This window comes from Agelaius phoeniceus, chromosome 1 (genome assembly GCF_051311805.1).
Source record: "Agelaius phoeniceus isolate bAgePho1 chromosome 1, bAgePho1.hap1, whole genome shotgun sequence".
NCBI classification, from domain to species: Eukaryota; Metazoa; Chordata; class Aves; order Passeriformes; family Icteridae; genus Agelaius; species Agelaius phoeniceus.
This window is the reverse complement of record NC_135265.1, coordinates 888,123-905,323: the sequence shown is the minus strand read 5'-3', so window position 1 is coordinate 905,323 and position 17,201 is coordinate 888,123. Positions and strand designations below refer to the sequence as shown.

At 53.7% G+C, this 17,201-nt stretch overlaps 1 protein-coding gene across 1 annotated transcript; it reads left to right on the top strand.

The window, feature by feature from the left end:
• Positions 1-741: 741 nt before the first annotated feature.
• On the top strand, positions 742-13,115 carry CDC25A (cell division cycle 25A). The gene is made up of 16 exons (XM_054628567.2): positions 742-984; positions 2,704-2,774; positions 4,210-4,264; positions 4,633-4,665; positions 4,798-4,834; positions 5,203-5,304; positions 6,031-6,129; positions 6,754-6,885; positions 7,562-7,636; positions 8,210-8,359; positions 8,622-8,714; positions 9,156-9,218; positions 9,326-9,424; positions 10,480-10,610; positions 10,915-11,026; positions 12,387-13,115. The coding sequence occupies exons 1-16, from the start codon at positions 833-835 to the stop codon at positions 12,525-12,527; spliced, it is 1,545 nt and encodes a 514-aa protein (XP_054484542.2). The 5' UTR covers positions 742-832; the 3' UTR covers positions 12,528-13,115.
• The last annotated feature ends 4,086 nt before the right edge of the window (positions 13,116-17,201 follow it).

Genomic DNA, 17,201 nt, shown 5'->3' with positions numbered 1-17,201 from the left:
CATGGCAGAGACCTTGCCAGGGGCTGGACAGATGATCTGCCAACCCAGTGCTGAGGAGAAGCTGCATGTCCTAAAGAGTTTATGTGGAGTACAAGTGGGGGACTGTTGGTCTCCCTTCTCCTGCTTGTCTCTCCGTGAACCCCATTCTGGTGTCGCAGGGTTGTGCACTGCCTTGTTTCCCCAGCCACTCACCAAACCCCTCATAAAGTGGCTTTTATAAAGTGGGTTTTGTTCTCATGGAGAGCTTATTTGAAGAGAAATTATATGGGAAGGGCTCTTTGAGGAGAAATGGTATGAGAAGGGCTCTTTGTGTCAGCGAGGTGGTGTTATCTGCTGAATTTGTGCCTTTTTTCCTTCATGTTCCCCATTTTCCCCTCATGCCCAGCCTAAAGGGAGACGGCCGGAAACATGGCGGCAAAGCCGCGCCTCTGTGAGGCAGGAACTACATTCCCCAGCATGCAATGCAGAGAGCGACAACGCGGCACGCCTGCTAGGGATCCTGGGAAATGTAGTTCTCCCCTCGCACTGGCGCGCGTCCCCCCCATTCTGGTTTCCTCGCGTTCTTATTGGTCCAGAGCGACGCCAAGCAACCGCCGTGGGCGGGGCGTGGCCGCGGCGCCGCCGTTCCTACTGGCCGGGGCGCGCGCGGTGGGAGGGGAGGTTTGAAAAAAAACAACCCGCCCCCCGCGGGGCTCCGCGCGCTGATTGGCTGAGCCGCGGTTTGGCGCCAGCTTTGGAGCGGGCGACGGGTACCGGTTGGGGTCAAAACGCTGCGGCGGCCGCGCTGTCGGCAGGGACGGGACGGCTGCGCTGGATTCCCGGTCCCCCTCCGATGGATCCCACCCCGAGCGCTTCCCACCGCCGCCGCCTCTCGCTTCTCTCGCCGGCGTCCCCCGCCTCGCCTGCCGTGGTCAAGGCGCTCTTTCAGGATGAGCTCTCGCCTGTCTCGGACCTCCGCCTCACCATGGAGCAGCTGGGGCGCGGGTGAGTCGGGGCCCGGGCATTCTCCTTTTTCTCGCCGCTGTCCTGATCCCCCCCAAAAAGCGAGGTTTGGAGGCTTTACCGCCCGCTTCTTCCTACTTCTCCAAGAGAGCTTCTTTCTCCTTTCCGCCATCCCTCCGAGCCTTCCCGGGCACTTTGTCCCCTCTCCAGAACGTTTTCTTCCCCCTCCCGGACCCGAAGCGAGGCCTAGGGAGGCTCCCCCATATATAAAACCCCCAAGGCCTCCTGGAGTCGTTTTCCTTCCGTCCCATCCACCCCCGTAATTCCCTCCCGCGCAGTGAAGCCTTTTGGAATTCCCGCCCGTCCCTCCAAAAGAAAAAAAACAACCCCAAACTCCCCTGGGATGTCTTCATGCCCCTCTGAAGCCCCAAAGCCCCAGTTTAACACACCCTTCCCCAGGCCCTCCGGAATGTCTCTGCTCCCTCCTCGGCCCTGCCGCCTCTCAGGAGAGCTCTCATTTCCTTCCCTGTCCCCCTCATTCCCGAAGGAAGGCCTCAGGGATCTCCTCTGTCCTCACCCGCAAAAAACCCAGCGAGGCCTCGTGGATCCCTCCTTTTCCTTTCCCCCATCCCCAGTGGAGGCCTCGGGGGTCTCTTCGTGCCCTTCTTCTCCCGGCAGTGAGGCACTGCGGGCTCATCCTGCCTGCTCTCCTTCCAGCTCCACTCCCCACGCTCCAGCCCAGGCCTGTAGCACCCCTTCTCCCAGCCCTTCCCCCAAAATCGGCGCCTCCCGGAGCTGTTTCTTCTCCCTACGCCCACCCACAGGGCCTCAGTTTTAGCCCTCCCACCCTGCACACCTCCATGTGTCCCTTAGTGTCCCCCACCCCTTTGCGGGTGCCTCCCTCTGTTCTCTCCTCCTGCCCCATCCCGCATGGATCCCCGCTCTGGGACACCTTCCCCCTGCCCTGCTTCTGCTCTGGGCATCCTCCTCCCTCCTGAGCCCTTCCCTCTGTCCCACAAATCCCTTTGTGTCCCTTCCGTGTCCCCCTGCCTGCCCTGTTCCATGCCAGCCCCGTTCCTGCTCTCTGCTCCGTGTCCCAGGTGCCGCAGTGTGTGCTCTGCAGCTGCTCCCGTTCCCCAAACTGCAGCCACAGCTGCTCCATTTTGCTGCTCTCTGAACTCCTCTAATCCCATTATTCCCACAGCTCCTCCCTTGTGTGACTCCTGTTTTGTCCTGGCCCACTCAGGTCTCAATGACCCTCCTGGGTTTTATTTGTTGATTTTTCTGTCATTCTCATTTCTGCCACCACCTGCTTTATGGTCCTTCCTTCCTTCAGATTCCTGGGATTCCTGCAGACCATTGGCAGTGCCCCCCTTGGAAGTTATTCAGCCCTTTGAATTTGTAGCCCTGGCTACTTTTTTTTTTTTTTTTTTTTAAATTAACCACTTGCTGGAGCCTCACTCAAGTAGCTTTTCCCTTATATATGTGGGGCTCCATATGAGTTTCTTCACAGCACTGAGGTTTAGCAGATAAAACAAAATTTGGGAGGTAACTATTTATCAAAATGGGTTTGAATTAGAAATTTGGCAATTTTCTCTATGCAAAACCTGAATTAAAGAGGTGGCTGCCAAAGAGAGGATTGCAGTTCCAGGAAGGATAACTGGGCTCTGGGAGGAATCCAAGTGATGCCCACCTGTGCTGTACCTACCTGCAGTGTTGTGTTTCTTGCTTTTAAAGCAAATCCCAAACTTTCCTTTCCAGGCAGGGTGATCAAGACGTGGGAACCAAAAATGGACTGCACAGATCAGCCTCTTCAGAGTCCACAGACTCAGGTGGGGCTGCCTCTATTAACAAAGATTGGTTAGGAATTGGAAAGCAATGCACTTCTACATGGCACCTGGGGTTTGGAGAGAGAACTGGCCCTTGGAAGGAGGGAGGCAGGTGGAAAATGCCCCAGGAAACCTCTGCAGCTCAGGGTTTGGCCTGTGGGTGTGTATATATATATATATATATATATATATATATTTTTTTTTTTTTTTTTTTTTTTTTTTTTTTGCTTTCATTGTCCTGGAGACTGTGAGCAGTAGGGAGGGAAAACAAGTCCTCACTGTGTTTTCACTCTTTAAACCCAAACTGTGCCAGTGAGTGGCTCTGTCCTGTGTTCTCCTGTCACCAAGAGCTGGTTGATGATCTGAAACTCCTCAGTTCTGCTACTTCCTGGGAGGATTTCCTGTTTTTCACACGAGTTGTTTTATCAGTGAAAATGAAATAAGCTCTCACCCCATAACCTGTAGATTCCCTCTGGTGGTTCATTGCTCCAGCTGAGGGAAATCACTGTTTCCACCTGGATTTATGCCCCATTTTGAGGGCACTTTCAGCCTAAAAAAGAATTTTGTGAAGTGCTAAAGCACGAGTACAAGTCACAGACCATGGAGCAGGACAGAGCAACCAGCCTTGCTAAATCCTCACTTTCTGTGGCTCCTCAGGAATCTGTGCTGGAGTGACTCTGGATGTGTCTGAAATGCTCTGGGGCTATAAAGCTGGGCTTGCTTTGTGCTTCTGAAGTGCTTCCTGTTAATTCCAGGACATTCAGAAGGGCCTTTTGACTCCTTATTTTTGGGAATGAGCCCAAAATTTCTTCATAGGTGTAACTAAAAACATGGCTTAAAAAAACCCTTAAAGGACTGAATTGTTTATTAAGGTGTGTGGTGGATAAACAGAGTATTCCATGCAGGGCTTGGGGGGTTTCTTTAAATTCTCAAGCACTGGCACTTGATGATCCACAGCCAAACCCACGGTGGGGAGTGCCTGTAACTCTTTTTTATTCTGCACCAGATCAGGCTGCAGGTGGGACTTTGCACAGGAATTTCCTGGGTTTTTCTGTGGAAGTGTGTAGCAGTGTGTGGTACTCCCTGGGTATGGATCAGTGGGAATTCTGTGGTACTCCCTGGGTATGGATCAGTGGGAATTCTGTGGTACTCCCTGGGTATGGATCAGTGGGAATTCTGTGGTACTCCCTGGGTATGGATCAGTGGGAATTCTGTGGTACTCCCTGGGTATGGATCAGTGGGAAATTTGTGGTACTCCCTGGGTATGGATCAGTGGGAATTCTGTGGTACTCCCTGGGTATGGATCAGTGGGAATTCTGTGGTACTCCCTGGGTATGGATCAGTGGGAAATTTGTGGTACTCCCTGGGTATGGATCAGTGGGAATTCTGTGGTACTCCCTGGGTATGGATCAGTGGGAAATCTGTGTCTCCTGTGCAGGTTTGGCTTTGGATTCTCCTGGCCCTGGGACCTCACACGACGCCATGGAGGACACGTGAGTGCCCCTGTGTGAAACCTGGCATGGTTAACAAACAAACCTGGGCTGATGGGGCCTGGGCAGGGCTTTCCTCTGCTGGCACAGTGCACTGGGGCTCCCTGCTGCACCTCTCCCTGTGCTCCAGAGCTGGAATGCTGGGGTTGGCCCTGCCCCTGCCCAGGGCACTGCAGTGCTGCCTCTGAGCTGGGTGTTGTGCCAACCACATGGCACTGGCACCCACCTGCAGCCTGGGGCTGCACCAAGGTCTGTCTGAATTGTACCTTTTAACGTTTGGTTTAAGTCTGTGCCTTTAGAACCACAGAAACATTTAATTTGGGAAAGACCTCTAAGACCTTCAAGTCCAACCTTTGATCTTTTGCTTTTAGGTTTGAGAAAGCAATCAAATCCAGCAGGCTGAAGTAAGTATAATTCTATTTTAAATTCTTCCTTGGTGTCTCTTTTAAATTATGGAACTGGGGGGTGATTTCTATTCATGTCCCTGCCTTTTAAAGCAAAATGTTGAAATAAACTTTGGTTCTCTTTCATTGTAGCTTTCGAATACCTTTCAGAAGAATCCATTCCCTGCCAGTAAGTGAGAGTGGGATTGATGTTTTATACATGTTAAAGGATTTAGCATGGTTTTAGTTGAATGCATTTAGTTGAATACTTGTTAATTTTGTGGCTTCAACACCAGCTGCTGGGGTACTTAATGTCAGAACTGCAGTTTGTAAATTCCCAATCTCACTTAATTTAGTGTGAAATTTCTGTGATGTGGCTCCATCTCTGCTGCACTGAAGCATTTTGGTCCCTGTACCAAGATGTCAGCAGAGGATTCCTTCACAGGGTGTGCAAAATCTGTAGTCAGAGGCTTTCCAGTCTTTGTTAACCCCTTTAGTGCTTGAAATGTGCTTGTGCAAGCACTGATGCAGTCCTGAACTGTCCCTTCTGTGTTGCAGCAAAGTCTGCTGGGCTCCAGCCCTGCTCTGAAGAGAAACCACTCTGACTCTCTGGACACTGATGCTTTCCAGCCTTTGGATCAGGATGAAAATAAGGAAAATGTGAGTGCTCTTTCCTGATGCCTGTGGGAGGGGAGGGACAGCTGGATTAGCACATCCCTGCACAGGGAACGTCATGGGAAAGGCTTCAATTCCTCCCTGCCAGGCTGTTCTTCAAGCACAACCACCTTTAGCTCAGTTTTTCTGAAGGGAACTTGCAGCTCTGATTAGAGCTGTTGGTTAATAAAAATGGGGAAGACTTTGCCCGGTTCTGCCTTGGTGCCACTGACCCTGACTCCTTTCTGGCTGTGGCAGAGGAAGATCTGTTCCCCCTACTTGCTCTGGGCAGGAGCTGCCTCCAGAAGGGGTTTGGGGAGGTCACCCCTGGCTGTCCCCACTGCTGCCATGGGGATCCCTGTGGTTCCTCTTGGATTCTGTGTCCTGGGTCTGCCCTGGCTGCTGGGAATCCTGTGGGGGATGAAGTGTCAGTGCTTGGCTGCCTCCAAGAATGATTGATTTATTCTGCAGAGAATTGACTGACCAGGAATAGGGAAGCCCTGAAGCCTGTAGGTGATGCCAAGAGCATAAATGCTGGATTATGTTAGATGAAACACTGCTGTAACATCTTTAATTTGAAAACATTCACCTTCAGCCTATTCTGTTGGCAGCAGGGAGCTTAAATCCAAAATGTCAGGCACTTTAAGAAATTGGAAAAGATAAAAGGATCCAAGCAGCTTAACACAGTTTGTATTTTTGGTAAAATGGTAATTTTGCTGTTTTTTATTTCAGGAATCATTTGAGTTCAAGAAGCCAACCAAACCAGCTTCTCGTGGCTTCCGTGATGGGAGGGGTGTTCCTGCAGCAAGGCAAAACTCATCTCCAGCCCAGGTACTTGGTTCTTCTCTATTAATTCTCACCTAATTCTCTGCCATCAAAATAACCAAATCAGGGTTCTGAAGTGGTGATGTCAGTCAGGTTCCAGATAGAAAAACTTATTTATCTGCCAGATAAGAGAATTCTTCTCACCTTTGGCTCATGAGAAATTTGAAACCTTGTTCTGGGAAAGATGAGTCAGGACAGAGCTGGGGTTCTGCTCAGTAAGTGGAGGGAGTGTGGACATTGATTTGGATGGAAATGATCAGTAAAGTTGGTACTGAATGTTCAGGCAGATGCATTTGGAACAACAAACCAAACTCTGTCAATGCAGCTGGATTTGGTGTCCAGATGTGACATCCAGGAAGAAAAATTACCTTATTCATACCCTGTTGTTTAGAAAAGGCAACTGAAAAATGATTGTACAGAAACAGAGCTGGGGGGCCAAGCCTTGTCTCAGCTCCCTGGATCCAGCAGCCCTTCCAGAATCCTGCTGATCCCTGCCTGTGCTGCAGCTCAGGGCTGGGGATAACCACGGTGTTCCCTGGAGTGCAGAGAGCCCTGGCAGCCCCTCCTTGGCTGCAGCATCCTGCAGGGAGCAGAGGGAATGCTGTTAAAACTCTCTCTGTCTCCCCTCAGCTGCCCATGGGGGAAACAGCCTCTGGGGAACAGAACTCCAGGGCAGCCTTCCTGCAGCAGCATTCCCTGCCCTCCTCGGAGAGTGAGGATGATGATGGCTTCATGGAGCTGCTGGATGACCAGGACTTGAAGGTGTGTGCAGAGGGGATGGGGTGGAGATCCCCAGATCAGCTCTGCCAGATGTGTCTGCTGTGCTGTGGCTGCAGTCATGGTGCTCAGAGTGCACCACGCTGGGTTTTTGGCAGTCACAGAAGCCCAGACTGCTCTGGGTTGGAAGGGACCTTAAAGCTTATCCAGTTCCAATCCCCTGCCATGGGCAGGGACATCTCCCACAAGGAGATTAATTAGTTTTCATTATCTTTTCTAACTCACACTGGGGTGCCTTTATCTTATAACTGCTCTTTCCTAGTGCAGCCAGTGGGATTTGTTTGGGGTCTGAACAAGTGAATTATTTTTAGTTTGAGGACTGAGGGAACAGTTGGCATTTTTCTTTAGAAACTTGCTGAAAAAGTCAGAGGTGGTATTGCTTTGAGCCACTTAGATACAAAACTGTTTTCAAGGGAGTTTGAAATGCTTAAAGCCCTGGAGGCTCATCTTTGTTAATCAATCAGTGAATTGATAAACTCACCTTGTCCAACATGTTTCCGCTCAGTTCCATTATTTCCTGAAGAATTGCACTGGTGATGGAGTTAAATCCCTGCAGCTGCTCTGGGAGCTGGTTCCAGCTGGGATGTGCACCTGAGGCAGGCAGGAGCTGTAGCTGCAGTGTGTCTGTGGGGAGGGATGAGCAGGATTCCCTCTCTTGCAGAACCATGAGGAGATGCCCTCGGACGTGTCCAGTCTCTGGACGGCGCCGCTGGTCATGAGGAGAGCGGACAGCCGGGTGAGTGTCCCACAGGGGACAGGGACTGTGTCACCCCACTGTCCCCTGCATCCCTGAGAGCAGAACAAGCCCTGGCATAACCCCTGCACAATTCCCTTATCTCTGGGGCCGTTCACCTGGCAGACTCTGTCGCTGTGGAACAAGTGATGTTTATAGGAATAGAATTTCTTCTTGCACTTCATAAATGTGAGAAGATCTTGACTTCCCTTATCAGAATCTTGGCATATGTGGAATTCACTCTGCAGGGACTCACCTGCAATGCTGTAACCTGATGCTTTGATAACAGACTGGAAAAGCAGCTCCAGCAGAAAGCTCTTTAATCTGCTGATAAATTGGCTGCTAATTGATGTAGAGCATTTTGCTGGCTCTTTATCTTGCTTATGCTGCCCCAAGCTCCCCCAGTAACAAGTGTTACTGGAAATGCAAAGCCTGGATAATTCAGATTAACAGCCCCCTGATGCTCTGCAGTGATGGTGCCTTAAATGAGGCCAATATTGGAATAATCTGAAAGCCTGAGCTGTGTTTATTTTCTTTTATAAACCTTTGCCGGACAACTCAACTCCTCCCTCGTAGGCCAAGCGGTGCCGGCTGTTTGGCTCTTCATCCATGTCAAGCATTGCAGGAAGAACCACCCAGAAAAGGATGGAGAGATCCCAGGAGGAGAATTCTCCAGGGAAAAGCAAGAAGAGGAAAAGCCTGCCAGGAACTTCTGAGGACTCCATGGTTGGTGGCTCAGCATCCAGTTTGTGACACAGAATTGATGAGGGGACATGCAGAGCTGGGGTCTGGTTTGTGAAGGTTGCTGGGAGCTTTTCCTGGTGGATTGTTGGGGCAGCAATTCCACAGTGCTGAACCCGAGCTCTGCCCTGAGCAGGGAGGCTGAGGGGGCAGTTCAGGGCTTGGCAGTGCACTCCAAGCTGTCTACTGTGGGAAACAGGGAATGGGACATGTCTGCCCTCATGGATCTCTGACCTGTGTCCTGCAGAGCCTGAAGCTGGTGAGGACCCAGCCCTCGACAGCAGAGATTGAGAGCATTTTGGACAGTGACCAGAGGGACCTTATCGGGGACTTCTCCAAGGTAATTCCAGAGATTCCGTGGCCAGATGTTGAATGAAGTGTTTTAAGGGCCTCTCTTGGTGGGGATGTCTCAAACCAGCCCAGAAAAACACTTCCCTTTAGAGAGGCTCTTCTGTTCCCTCATAAACCTGCCTTGCTTCTTTGGACTTGATCTTGGAGGTCTTTTCTAATCTTAACAATTCTTTGGTCTTCAAACAACCAGGAGAGGCTGTTGGTGAGAAGGGGATGGCCCAGGTTGGACACAAACTGATCCATTTGTGGTTAAAGCCCTATAAAATCCTCTAGTGTGGGAGCCAAAACCGAAATTCTGTGCCTGATTTTAGCATTCTTAGGAGCTTTAACTCCTGCAGAGGTTCTAGCCAGCAGAGTGTCTGTCAGAGAGTGAACTGCTGGATGCTGTCACCCATGTGATTCACAGCTGGAATTTTCTCAATCCTTCCAGAGTTATTTATTTGACACTGTTGATGGGAAACATCAAGATTTAAAATACATCGACTCTGAAATGGTGAGTGCTCCAAGGGAGCCAGAAAAATTCTTTAGTGGGGGCTGGGGAACAACACAGAAATGGCTTGAAACAGCTGAACTCTGGGTTTTGTGCTCTTTTTTTCTCAGATTGTGTCTGTGCTGACTGGGAAGTTTGAGAGCTTCATCAAGCAGTGTGTGATAATTGACTGTAGATACCCCTATGAGTATGAAGGGGGGCACATCAAGGTATGTTGGCCCCATAAGAGCAGGGCAGGTGCTCTGAAGCTGCAGCCTGGGGTCTCTGGGATCCCTGTGGGGCTGATTTTTATCCAAGGCCCTGTGGAAATGTTATTCCTGAGGGGCCCCTCTGGGATCCTGTCATGCTCACCCACTGCCTGGGTTTGGACCCTGAGCCCACACGTGGGCCATGAAGTGGCTGTTCCCTCAGAAGAGGGGATGTTCTGCTCTCTGTAAGCAGAGGAGGGGCCTGTGGCCCTCAGGGTGACAGAGGTTCCTGAGGAGGATGTGACACTCAGTGTCCAGCATCCTCATATCTCAGGAGGCTAAAATTGGAGTGCTAAACTTCATTTCAGTGACAGACTTCAAAGGAAAAATGGCTGTGTAAAACACAACCAGGAACAGGTCACCCAGACCTTGTGGTGTTTGAGCCCCTTTCAGTGCCTGGAGGGGCTCCAGCAGAGCTGGAGAGGGACTGGGGACAAGGCATGGAGGGACAGGACCCAGGGAATGGCTCCCAGTGCCAGAGGGCAGGGATGGATGGGAGATTGGGAAGGAATTCCTGGCTGAGGAATCACACAGAGCAAGTTCCAGACTGTCCATGGTGCCCTGGTGGGGTTTGGAGCTGTGCTGGGAGAGGGTTCCAGGCTGTCTGTGGTGTCCTGGTGGGGTTTGGAGCTGTGCTGGGAGAGGGTTCCAGGCTGTCTGTGGTGCCCTGGTGGGGTTTGGAGCTGTGCTGGGAGAGGGTTCCAGGCTGTGCATGGTGCCCTGGTGGGGTTTGGAGCTGTGCTGGGAGAGGGTTCCAGGCTGTGCATGGTGCCCTGGTGGGGTTTGGAGCTGTGCTGGGAGAGGGTTCCAGGCTGTCTGTGGTGTCCTGGTGGGGATTGGAGCTGTGCTGGGAGAGGGTTCCAGGCTGTCTGTGGTGCCCTGGTGGGGATTGGAGCTGTGCTGGGAGAGGGTTGCAGAGCTCCTCCAGCAGACCCAGATGAGGCATTGGTTCCCAAGGGAGCGGGGTGAGTTTGTGGCTGTTCCCCTGCACTCAGTGCTTGCACTGTGCCCTGCAGGGTGCCATAAACCTGCACATGGAGGAGGAGGTGCAGAATTTCCTGCTGAAGAAGCCCATCCAGCCGTCGGAGGACAAGCGCGTCATCGTGGTGTTCCACTGCGAGTTCTCCTCGGAGCGGGGCCCGCGCATGTGAGCTCCTCTCCCTGGGGCAGGCTTCCCACTGCACTGGCAGCACTGGGAGGGGCTGGGCTGCCTCCACTTGCTGTGCACGGGGTGGTTGGCACCTCTGGCAGGGGTGAGGAGCCGTGCTGGGCCTGGGCTGGAGCACTGCAGTGTTCAGAGGGGAAAGGAAAAACCTCTGAGCTGTGGGGCTGCTCAGGCTCTCCCTGACAGGCAGCTCCAGCTCCTCCTTTGAGGGATGGGAGGTTTGGGGTGCAGATTTGGGAGTTACTGGGTCAGCGTGGGATTTAACATGGGATTTTCCCCGCTGCAGGTGCCGGTTTGTGAGGGAGCAGGACAGGCTGAGCAATGAGTACCCCAACCTGCACTACCCAGAGCTCTACGTGCTCAAGGGAGGCTACAAGGATTTCTTCTCGAGGTGCCAGGTGAGTAACGTGGCTTTCTCGTCCCTGCTAGTGTCCAAGGCCAGGTAGGAAGGGGCTTGGAGCAGCCTGGGGTAGTGGAAGGTGTCCCTGCCCATGGCAGAGTGTGGAACAAGACCTTTTAGGTTCCTCCAACCCAACCTTTCTGTGGTCTCTATCACACTCAAATAATATTAATTTCTTCCTACTCAAACTTCTCCTTGGGGCAGAGTGGTTTGGCTGAGGGGCTTTTCCTCCTCTCTCTCTTTTTCATTGGGCTGGTCTCAGAGCAGCTCAGCCTGTTCCATGTCTTGGAGCTGTCTTCCTGCCATAGCTGAAGGGCTTTTCCACTTGTCTCAAGTAAAATAGAAGAGGTTTCTGCCCCTTTAGAACAAACTGTCACTCAGAGAAAGGATTTCAGCCTGCTCAGACACGAGGCTTGACAGTAATTGCTGGATAATAAATGGAAACCTGAGATCTTGTACAGTCCTAAACCAGCAAAATTGAAAACCTGAGCTTGGAGTTTGCAGCCTCTAATTGAGACAAAGAAACTAAAACCTGCCCCCAGCTCTTCCCAGCACTTGAGGGCTGGGATTTCTCCTGTCCTTGGCTCCTGCTCCTGCAGCATTTCCATGGTCCCAGCGCTCCTGGGATCTGTCCTGCTGCTGTGACACAAACAGGCCTCAGCTCCTGAGGCCCCCACACTTCCAGTCATCCCTGGGAGGTGGGAGATCCCTGGCCTGTTCAAGGCCAGCTGGATGGGGCTGTCAGCTCCTCTCCTGTGGGATGTTGGCTCTCCCAGCCCTGCAGTTGATGGCAGCCAGTGCTGCCCGGGTTTTGGCTCTTCCTGTGATCTGCTCCCTCCCCTGGGCTGAGGGACACCTGGGGTTTGGGGTGTCCCCGTGGACTTCGGGCTGTCCTGAGGAGAGGGCACCGAGGCCTCAAGGTGGCAGCACGGGACAGGCAAGGGCAGCTCCCTGGGAGCCGGGAGCTGGCCCGAGGCACGCGGATCATGGAATGCTCGGGGCTGGAGGGGACCCGCAGTGATCTTTGTTCCCTAAACCCACGACCTTGCCGTGATCAGCCACCCTGCTCTGACCATCTGAGCTGGAACATCCTCCCAGTCTGTGCCTCACAAGGTGAACTCTCAATCGGCTCAGCCTGTGTGTTCCCTGCCAGGAAATTTGGGATGAGAGCCCTGTACACAAAGCCCTTGTTTTGGTGGCTGTAACCTGAATCTCCCTGGGCTCTGTGTGTCTGCCACGGAGCTGCTGCCTGGAAGAGGGGGGGGGGGGTCTGTCCCTGTTTGCTCCAGTGGCTGCTGGTGCTGGGATCTGCACCCTGGTGGCACTGAGGTGACCCCAGCTCCTGTTTGGTTCCCCAGAGCTTCTGCGAGCCCCAGAGCTACCGCCCGATGCACCACAAGGACTTCAAGGAGGACCTGAAGAGGTTCCGCACCAAGAGCCGGACCTGGGCCGGGGAGAAGAGCAAGAGGGAGATGTACAGTCGGCTCAAGAAGCTCTGAGGGCTGCAGGGACCTGCAAGGACTGCCCAGCCTGGGGGCTGCAGTGGGACAGCCACGTGTTCCTGTGCTCCCACCCCCCTGGGCTGTCTCCTCCCTGGGATCACCTGGACCTCGGCCCCGCGAGCCGGATTCCGGCTGGGAGCTGCCTTGGGATTCTTTTGGTTACGTTGCTTCGTGAAAATGTTGTGGCTTCTTGTGTTGTGTGACACCCCCAGATCACCCAGGGAGGGTGGGGACAGCCTCGTGGGGCTGGGCTCGGTGTCAGCACTGCCAGGGAATTGTAGTGCCTGTTAATTTTTTAAATGCTTAATTTTATTTAAATACAGTCAAATGAAGCCAATACCGCTGCGGTTGGATCATCTGGATTGTACTTAAACCTTGTTTCTGCTCCAGGGCGACCTGCTGGGGGACTGGGGGTCGTTGTTTTTCTCAATGCAGTTTTGGTTCTGTGTAGCATTGTGGGAAGGAAAATGGGAAATCTCCCACGATGGCTCAGGATTCCCACCTGGGCCAGTGCTGCAGGAAGCCCTGGGAGCCCATCTGAGGGAAACTGCTTATTGTTCATAAACATCACGTTCACCTCGTTCACTCCAGGGTGTTTCATTTCATGGGCTGGCTGTGGTGGTTCTGGAGGAGTTGGTGTTTTGGTGGAGGGAGAGGTTTTGGGAGCTGAGGGGCTCCAGCAGTTGGGGGATCCCAGGATTCTCAGTTGGGGGATCCCAGGATTCTCAGTGGTGCCACTGCTGCCTCTGAGCCTGTGAGTTGTTGTTCTTATCCTGCAACGGTGCCAGAGCAGATCCTGGCTGTGAGGGATCCCAGAAGCTGCTCTGACTCTGACACCTCTTCCCTTGGAGTGGCTGTGGCCACCTCTCCATCTGCCAGGAAAGGCAGGAGGTGGAATTTATGCGTGGGGGAAGCAGAACTTCCTCAGCTGTGTTGGACCCCTGCAGATGAGGGAGTTCTGCAGTCCCAAACTGCTTTGCTGCTGGTTTTGGGGTCACTTCAGCCCCAGCTCCTAAAGCCATCTTCCTCACACCAACTTCCACGTGAAAACTGCTGCTCCTGGGAAGCTCCACGTGCCTGGGAACTTCCTGGTTCACTCTGTATCCATGTCAAAAAATACTGAAATGGGGGTGCCTTGTGTGGAATTTTAACTTGCTTTTTTTTTTGAAACCTATTTCTTAAAACCTGCTGTTAATCCTTTTGCTCCCAAGAGGATTAAACTTGGACTTCTTTCTTGTTTAAAAAAATATTGGAATTTGCTGTTTTCCCTCAGAGCTGAATCTCTTGAATGGGGAGATGATGAAATGTTAAATAAGAGGTGATGGTTACAATTTTCTCCCATTGCCTTGGGAAGGGCTGAACTCTGGGAAGGGGATGTGGGGTGCTGGAGAGTCAGGAAAGGTCACTGAGTGCCCCAAACTGCCCTTTGGTCTAGCCCAGGGGTGAAGCACCAGCTCAGCACCACAAGGGCTGGGCAGGATCTCTCAGTCCCCCTCTGCCATCCAGCTGTTGCTCCATGGGAATGTTTAACTCCTCCTCCTGTCCAGAAAGAGCAGATGGACACTGGCCTGGGTCAGGCTGCTCCTTTCCAAGGTCACTCAGCTGCAGCACAACCCTGGCAGCAGTCCTGGTTCACAGCTGCACTTCCCCTCACTGCTCCTTGTCCCACCCTCCTGGTGCTCAGGGTTTGGGGTGGCTAGTGTGGCTGAGTCCCAGCAGTGCAGGGATTTGGGAATGGCTGAAACCCCAGAGGGGTGCAGAGGAGACCCCCCTGTCCCTGTCCCAGCCCACCTTGTTCTGTGTGAGAGGGATCTTAACAGGATCCAAACTCAAAACTGAGAGATTGCCGTGGGAACAGGGAAAAAGTCCTAAAACCCCAAGTTACTGCCTGCACCTCTCCTTGCAGCAGGACATGGATGAGCTGCTTGCTCATGGTGGCAGAACCCCAGGCTGGTGTTGGGTGCTTTCTGTGTCTTTGCTTGTTGCTTCCAGGATAAACTCCCAGAGCAGCTGTGGCTGCCCCTGGATCCCTGGCAGTGCCCAAGGCCAGGTGGGAGCAGCCTGGGACAGTGGGAGGTGTCCCTGCCATGGCAGGTGGGCACTGAGTGGGCTTTGAGGGCCCTTGAACCCAAACCATTTGAGGTTCCACCGTCAGGGCTGTAGCCCCCTGAGCATCAGAGCTGTGTGCTCCCCTCACTCCGTCCGTGCTGGGGCCAGTCACAGCTGGCTTCTGGCTGAGGATCCTGCTCTGTGCTGGACTTTTTCCCAGGGGGGCACCTGAAGGGCCTCTTGTGTCGAGGATGTGACAAGCAGGAGGCTGACAATGGGATCAGATTGAAAAGCTTCCCTGGGACTCCAGCATGGTGCCTCCAAAGGCTCGGGCAGAGAACGGGGTGGGGTTTCTTTCCCCCTTCCCTCCATCTGTCACCCTGAAAACTGATGCTGAAAGCAGCTTAAACCTTCATCAGCCTCAGCCCCCAGCTCCCGAAGGCTGCAGAGCTCGGTGCTTCCTCCCATACCCCGTTACCTTTGTGGCCTAAAGGACTCTCATGCTCTGGGGCTAACAAAGGTCTTTGGGGCTAATAAAGGCCAGCTGCAAAGGGCCAGCTGCCCTGTTGTGCCAGCAGCTCCTGGAGCCCCTGGATTCCCTTGGGAATTGGCAGTGGGTGTTGGACATCCCCCCAGTGCTGCCTCAGGGGTGTTCAGGCTCCCTTAAGAACAGCCAAAAGGTGATTTTAGCCATAACCAGGCAATTCTCTGGTTTTAAATACTTTTGCATCTTTTCAAACAAACTTTCTGTCTTTGCCTTTTTGCCTCCTCTGTTTTCTTTGTGCAGCAGCTCTCTTCCCAGGCCTCTTGGAGCCTGTTTCCACATCCCTGCTCCTTTCCCACATCCCTATTCCTGCCCTGCACATGCCCAGCCCCTTTGAATTCTAAACTTGGAATTTTCTGTAGTTTTTTTGTCCAGTGAGGCTGCCCCAGGTGAGGCTCTGCTGGCCAGGAGGGATTGTCCCAGCTGGAGGCAGGAGCATGGGGTGAGACCCAGGAAAGGGCAAAGCAGGATCTCTGCAGGGCCTGAGTGCTGCTGCTGCTTTGGGCTGAGGTTCAAATCAGGTAAAATTCACTAAAATTCCCCAACAAGCCAAGTTCCTGCAGGTTTGCAAGTGGTGCTGCCAGATGTGTCAGGCAGTGGCTGGGAGAGCCCCCTCTCCCCAGAGCTGAGGGGTTTGGCAAGGAGAAGACACAGCAGGAATTGCCTGGGCTGAAATCTTGGCTGTATCTCGGTGAGTGGATTGTTTCCTGAGGGGGATTCACGTGGCCTTGCTGGGCAGAACCTGCTTTAAGAAAATTCTTGGCTTCTTGTCCTGGCAGTGGCCTTTAGTGCCAAGCTGGCTCCTGGAGAGCTGCTGTGTGGGCAGCAGTGCCCCAAAATTCCTGGAAATGTTGGTGCCAGGCTGGGGCCAGGCTGCCAGCTGTGGGACTGGGGCTGGGTGGCGGCTGCTCCCACAGGGACATTCCTGGGGCTCCATCACACCCCTGTGCCCACAGTCCCTCCTGCACGGGGTGATCCTGCTGTGCCACGGCCTGGTCCTCACCTGGGCTCCCTCTGGGCACAGCTGCACAGGGGCAGGCCCAGGGGACATTGCCAGCTCCCCAGCAGGCCCAGGGGACTGTGCCAGGCATCCTGGGCAGCAGCAAGGAGTGGGGTTTGCCAGGCAGGGTGCAAGGTCCCTGTTAGAGGTCACCAAATGCAGGCAGAGCTGGAAGGAAGCTGATCTCCTGCTGGCCAGCCAAGCTCTGGTGGGTGCAGTGCCAGCTCTGGGGCTGGCAGTGGCCCTGGGTCCCACTGTGCTCCCAGGGTGGCCTTGGGGCTGCTCAAAGGCAGTGGCACAGGGGGAGCTGGGGTGGCACAGAGCAATGATGGCTTCCCCCAAGTTCTCCTTCCTGAGGGGAGCAGGCTCTGCTCAGCCTCTGGATGCACTGGTGCCATCAGATCCATCACTGCCACCAACCCCAGGCAGCAGAGGGCAGCGGGCAGGGGTGGCACTGACAGGGTTTTCCTGACCCCAAATCCCTCCCCTGGAAGGGCAGAGTGCAGGTGGCAGTGGGGGCAGGCAGCAATTCAGGTCCTTGTGTGTCCTATCCAGCCTTGTCACCTCCTGCACACGGGGCCACTCTCCGGGGTGTCTGAAGGCCCTCGGGCACCTTTGGAGAAGGGAGGGATGTCACTGAGATGGCCACCAGAGGGGTCTGTCTGGGCCCTGTCTGCCCTGGGGGGCACAGCCCCATCGGGAGTGCTGCCCAGGGCTGTGTGTGCTGCTCTCCCTCCCTGGCTGCTCCTGCTGGATGAACCCCCCACACTCACTGGGGCTCGAGCAAGGAGCTGTAAAAGGGAGAACAACATCAAAAGCAGAAAGTGGAAGGAGGCCAAGAGGAACATGGCCAAGAGCCCTGTCCTTCTTGTCTTTTGCTCTGTGAGGGAAATCCCCCAGTCTGTGGGACATCCCTGTGCCAGACATGGTCACAGCTCTGCCACCACAGGGACATGGCCGTGGCTGTGCCACCACAAGAATGACCCCAACAGCAGCAAAGGCCCAGGGAGGACAGGGAACCTGGGGAGAGGGGCCCAGCCCTCTCCAACTCTGCTGGAGCTCCCCCTCCAGTGTGGGA

Coding starts and splice junctions, on each gene's coding strand:
- CDC25A (XM_054628567.2), top strand. CDS start 833: ATGGATCCCACCCCGAGCGCTTCCCACCGCCGCCGCCTCTCGCTTCTC. Junction 2,775..4,209: donor TTCAGAGTCCACAGACTCAG/GTGGGGCTGCCT, acceptor TCTCCTGTGCAG/GTTTGGCTTTGGATTCTCCT. Junction 4,835..5,202: donor GAAGAATCCATTCCCTGCCA/GTAAGTGAGAGT, acceptor TCTGTGTTGCAG/CAAAGTCTGCTGGGCTCCAG.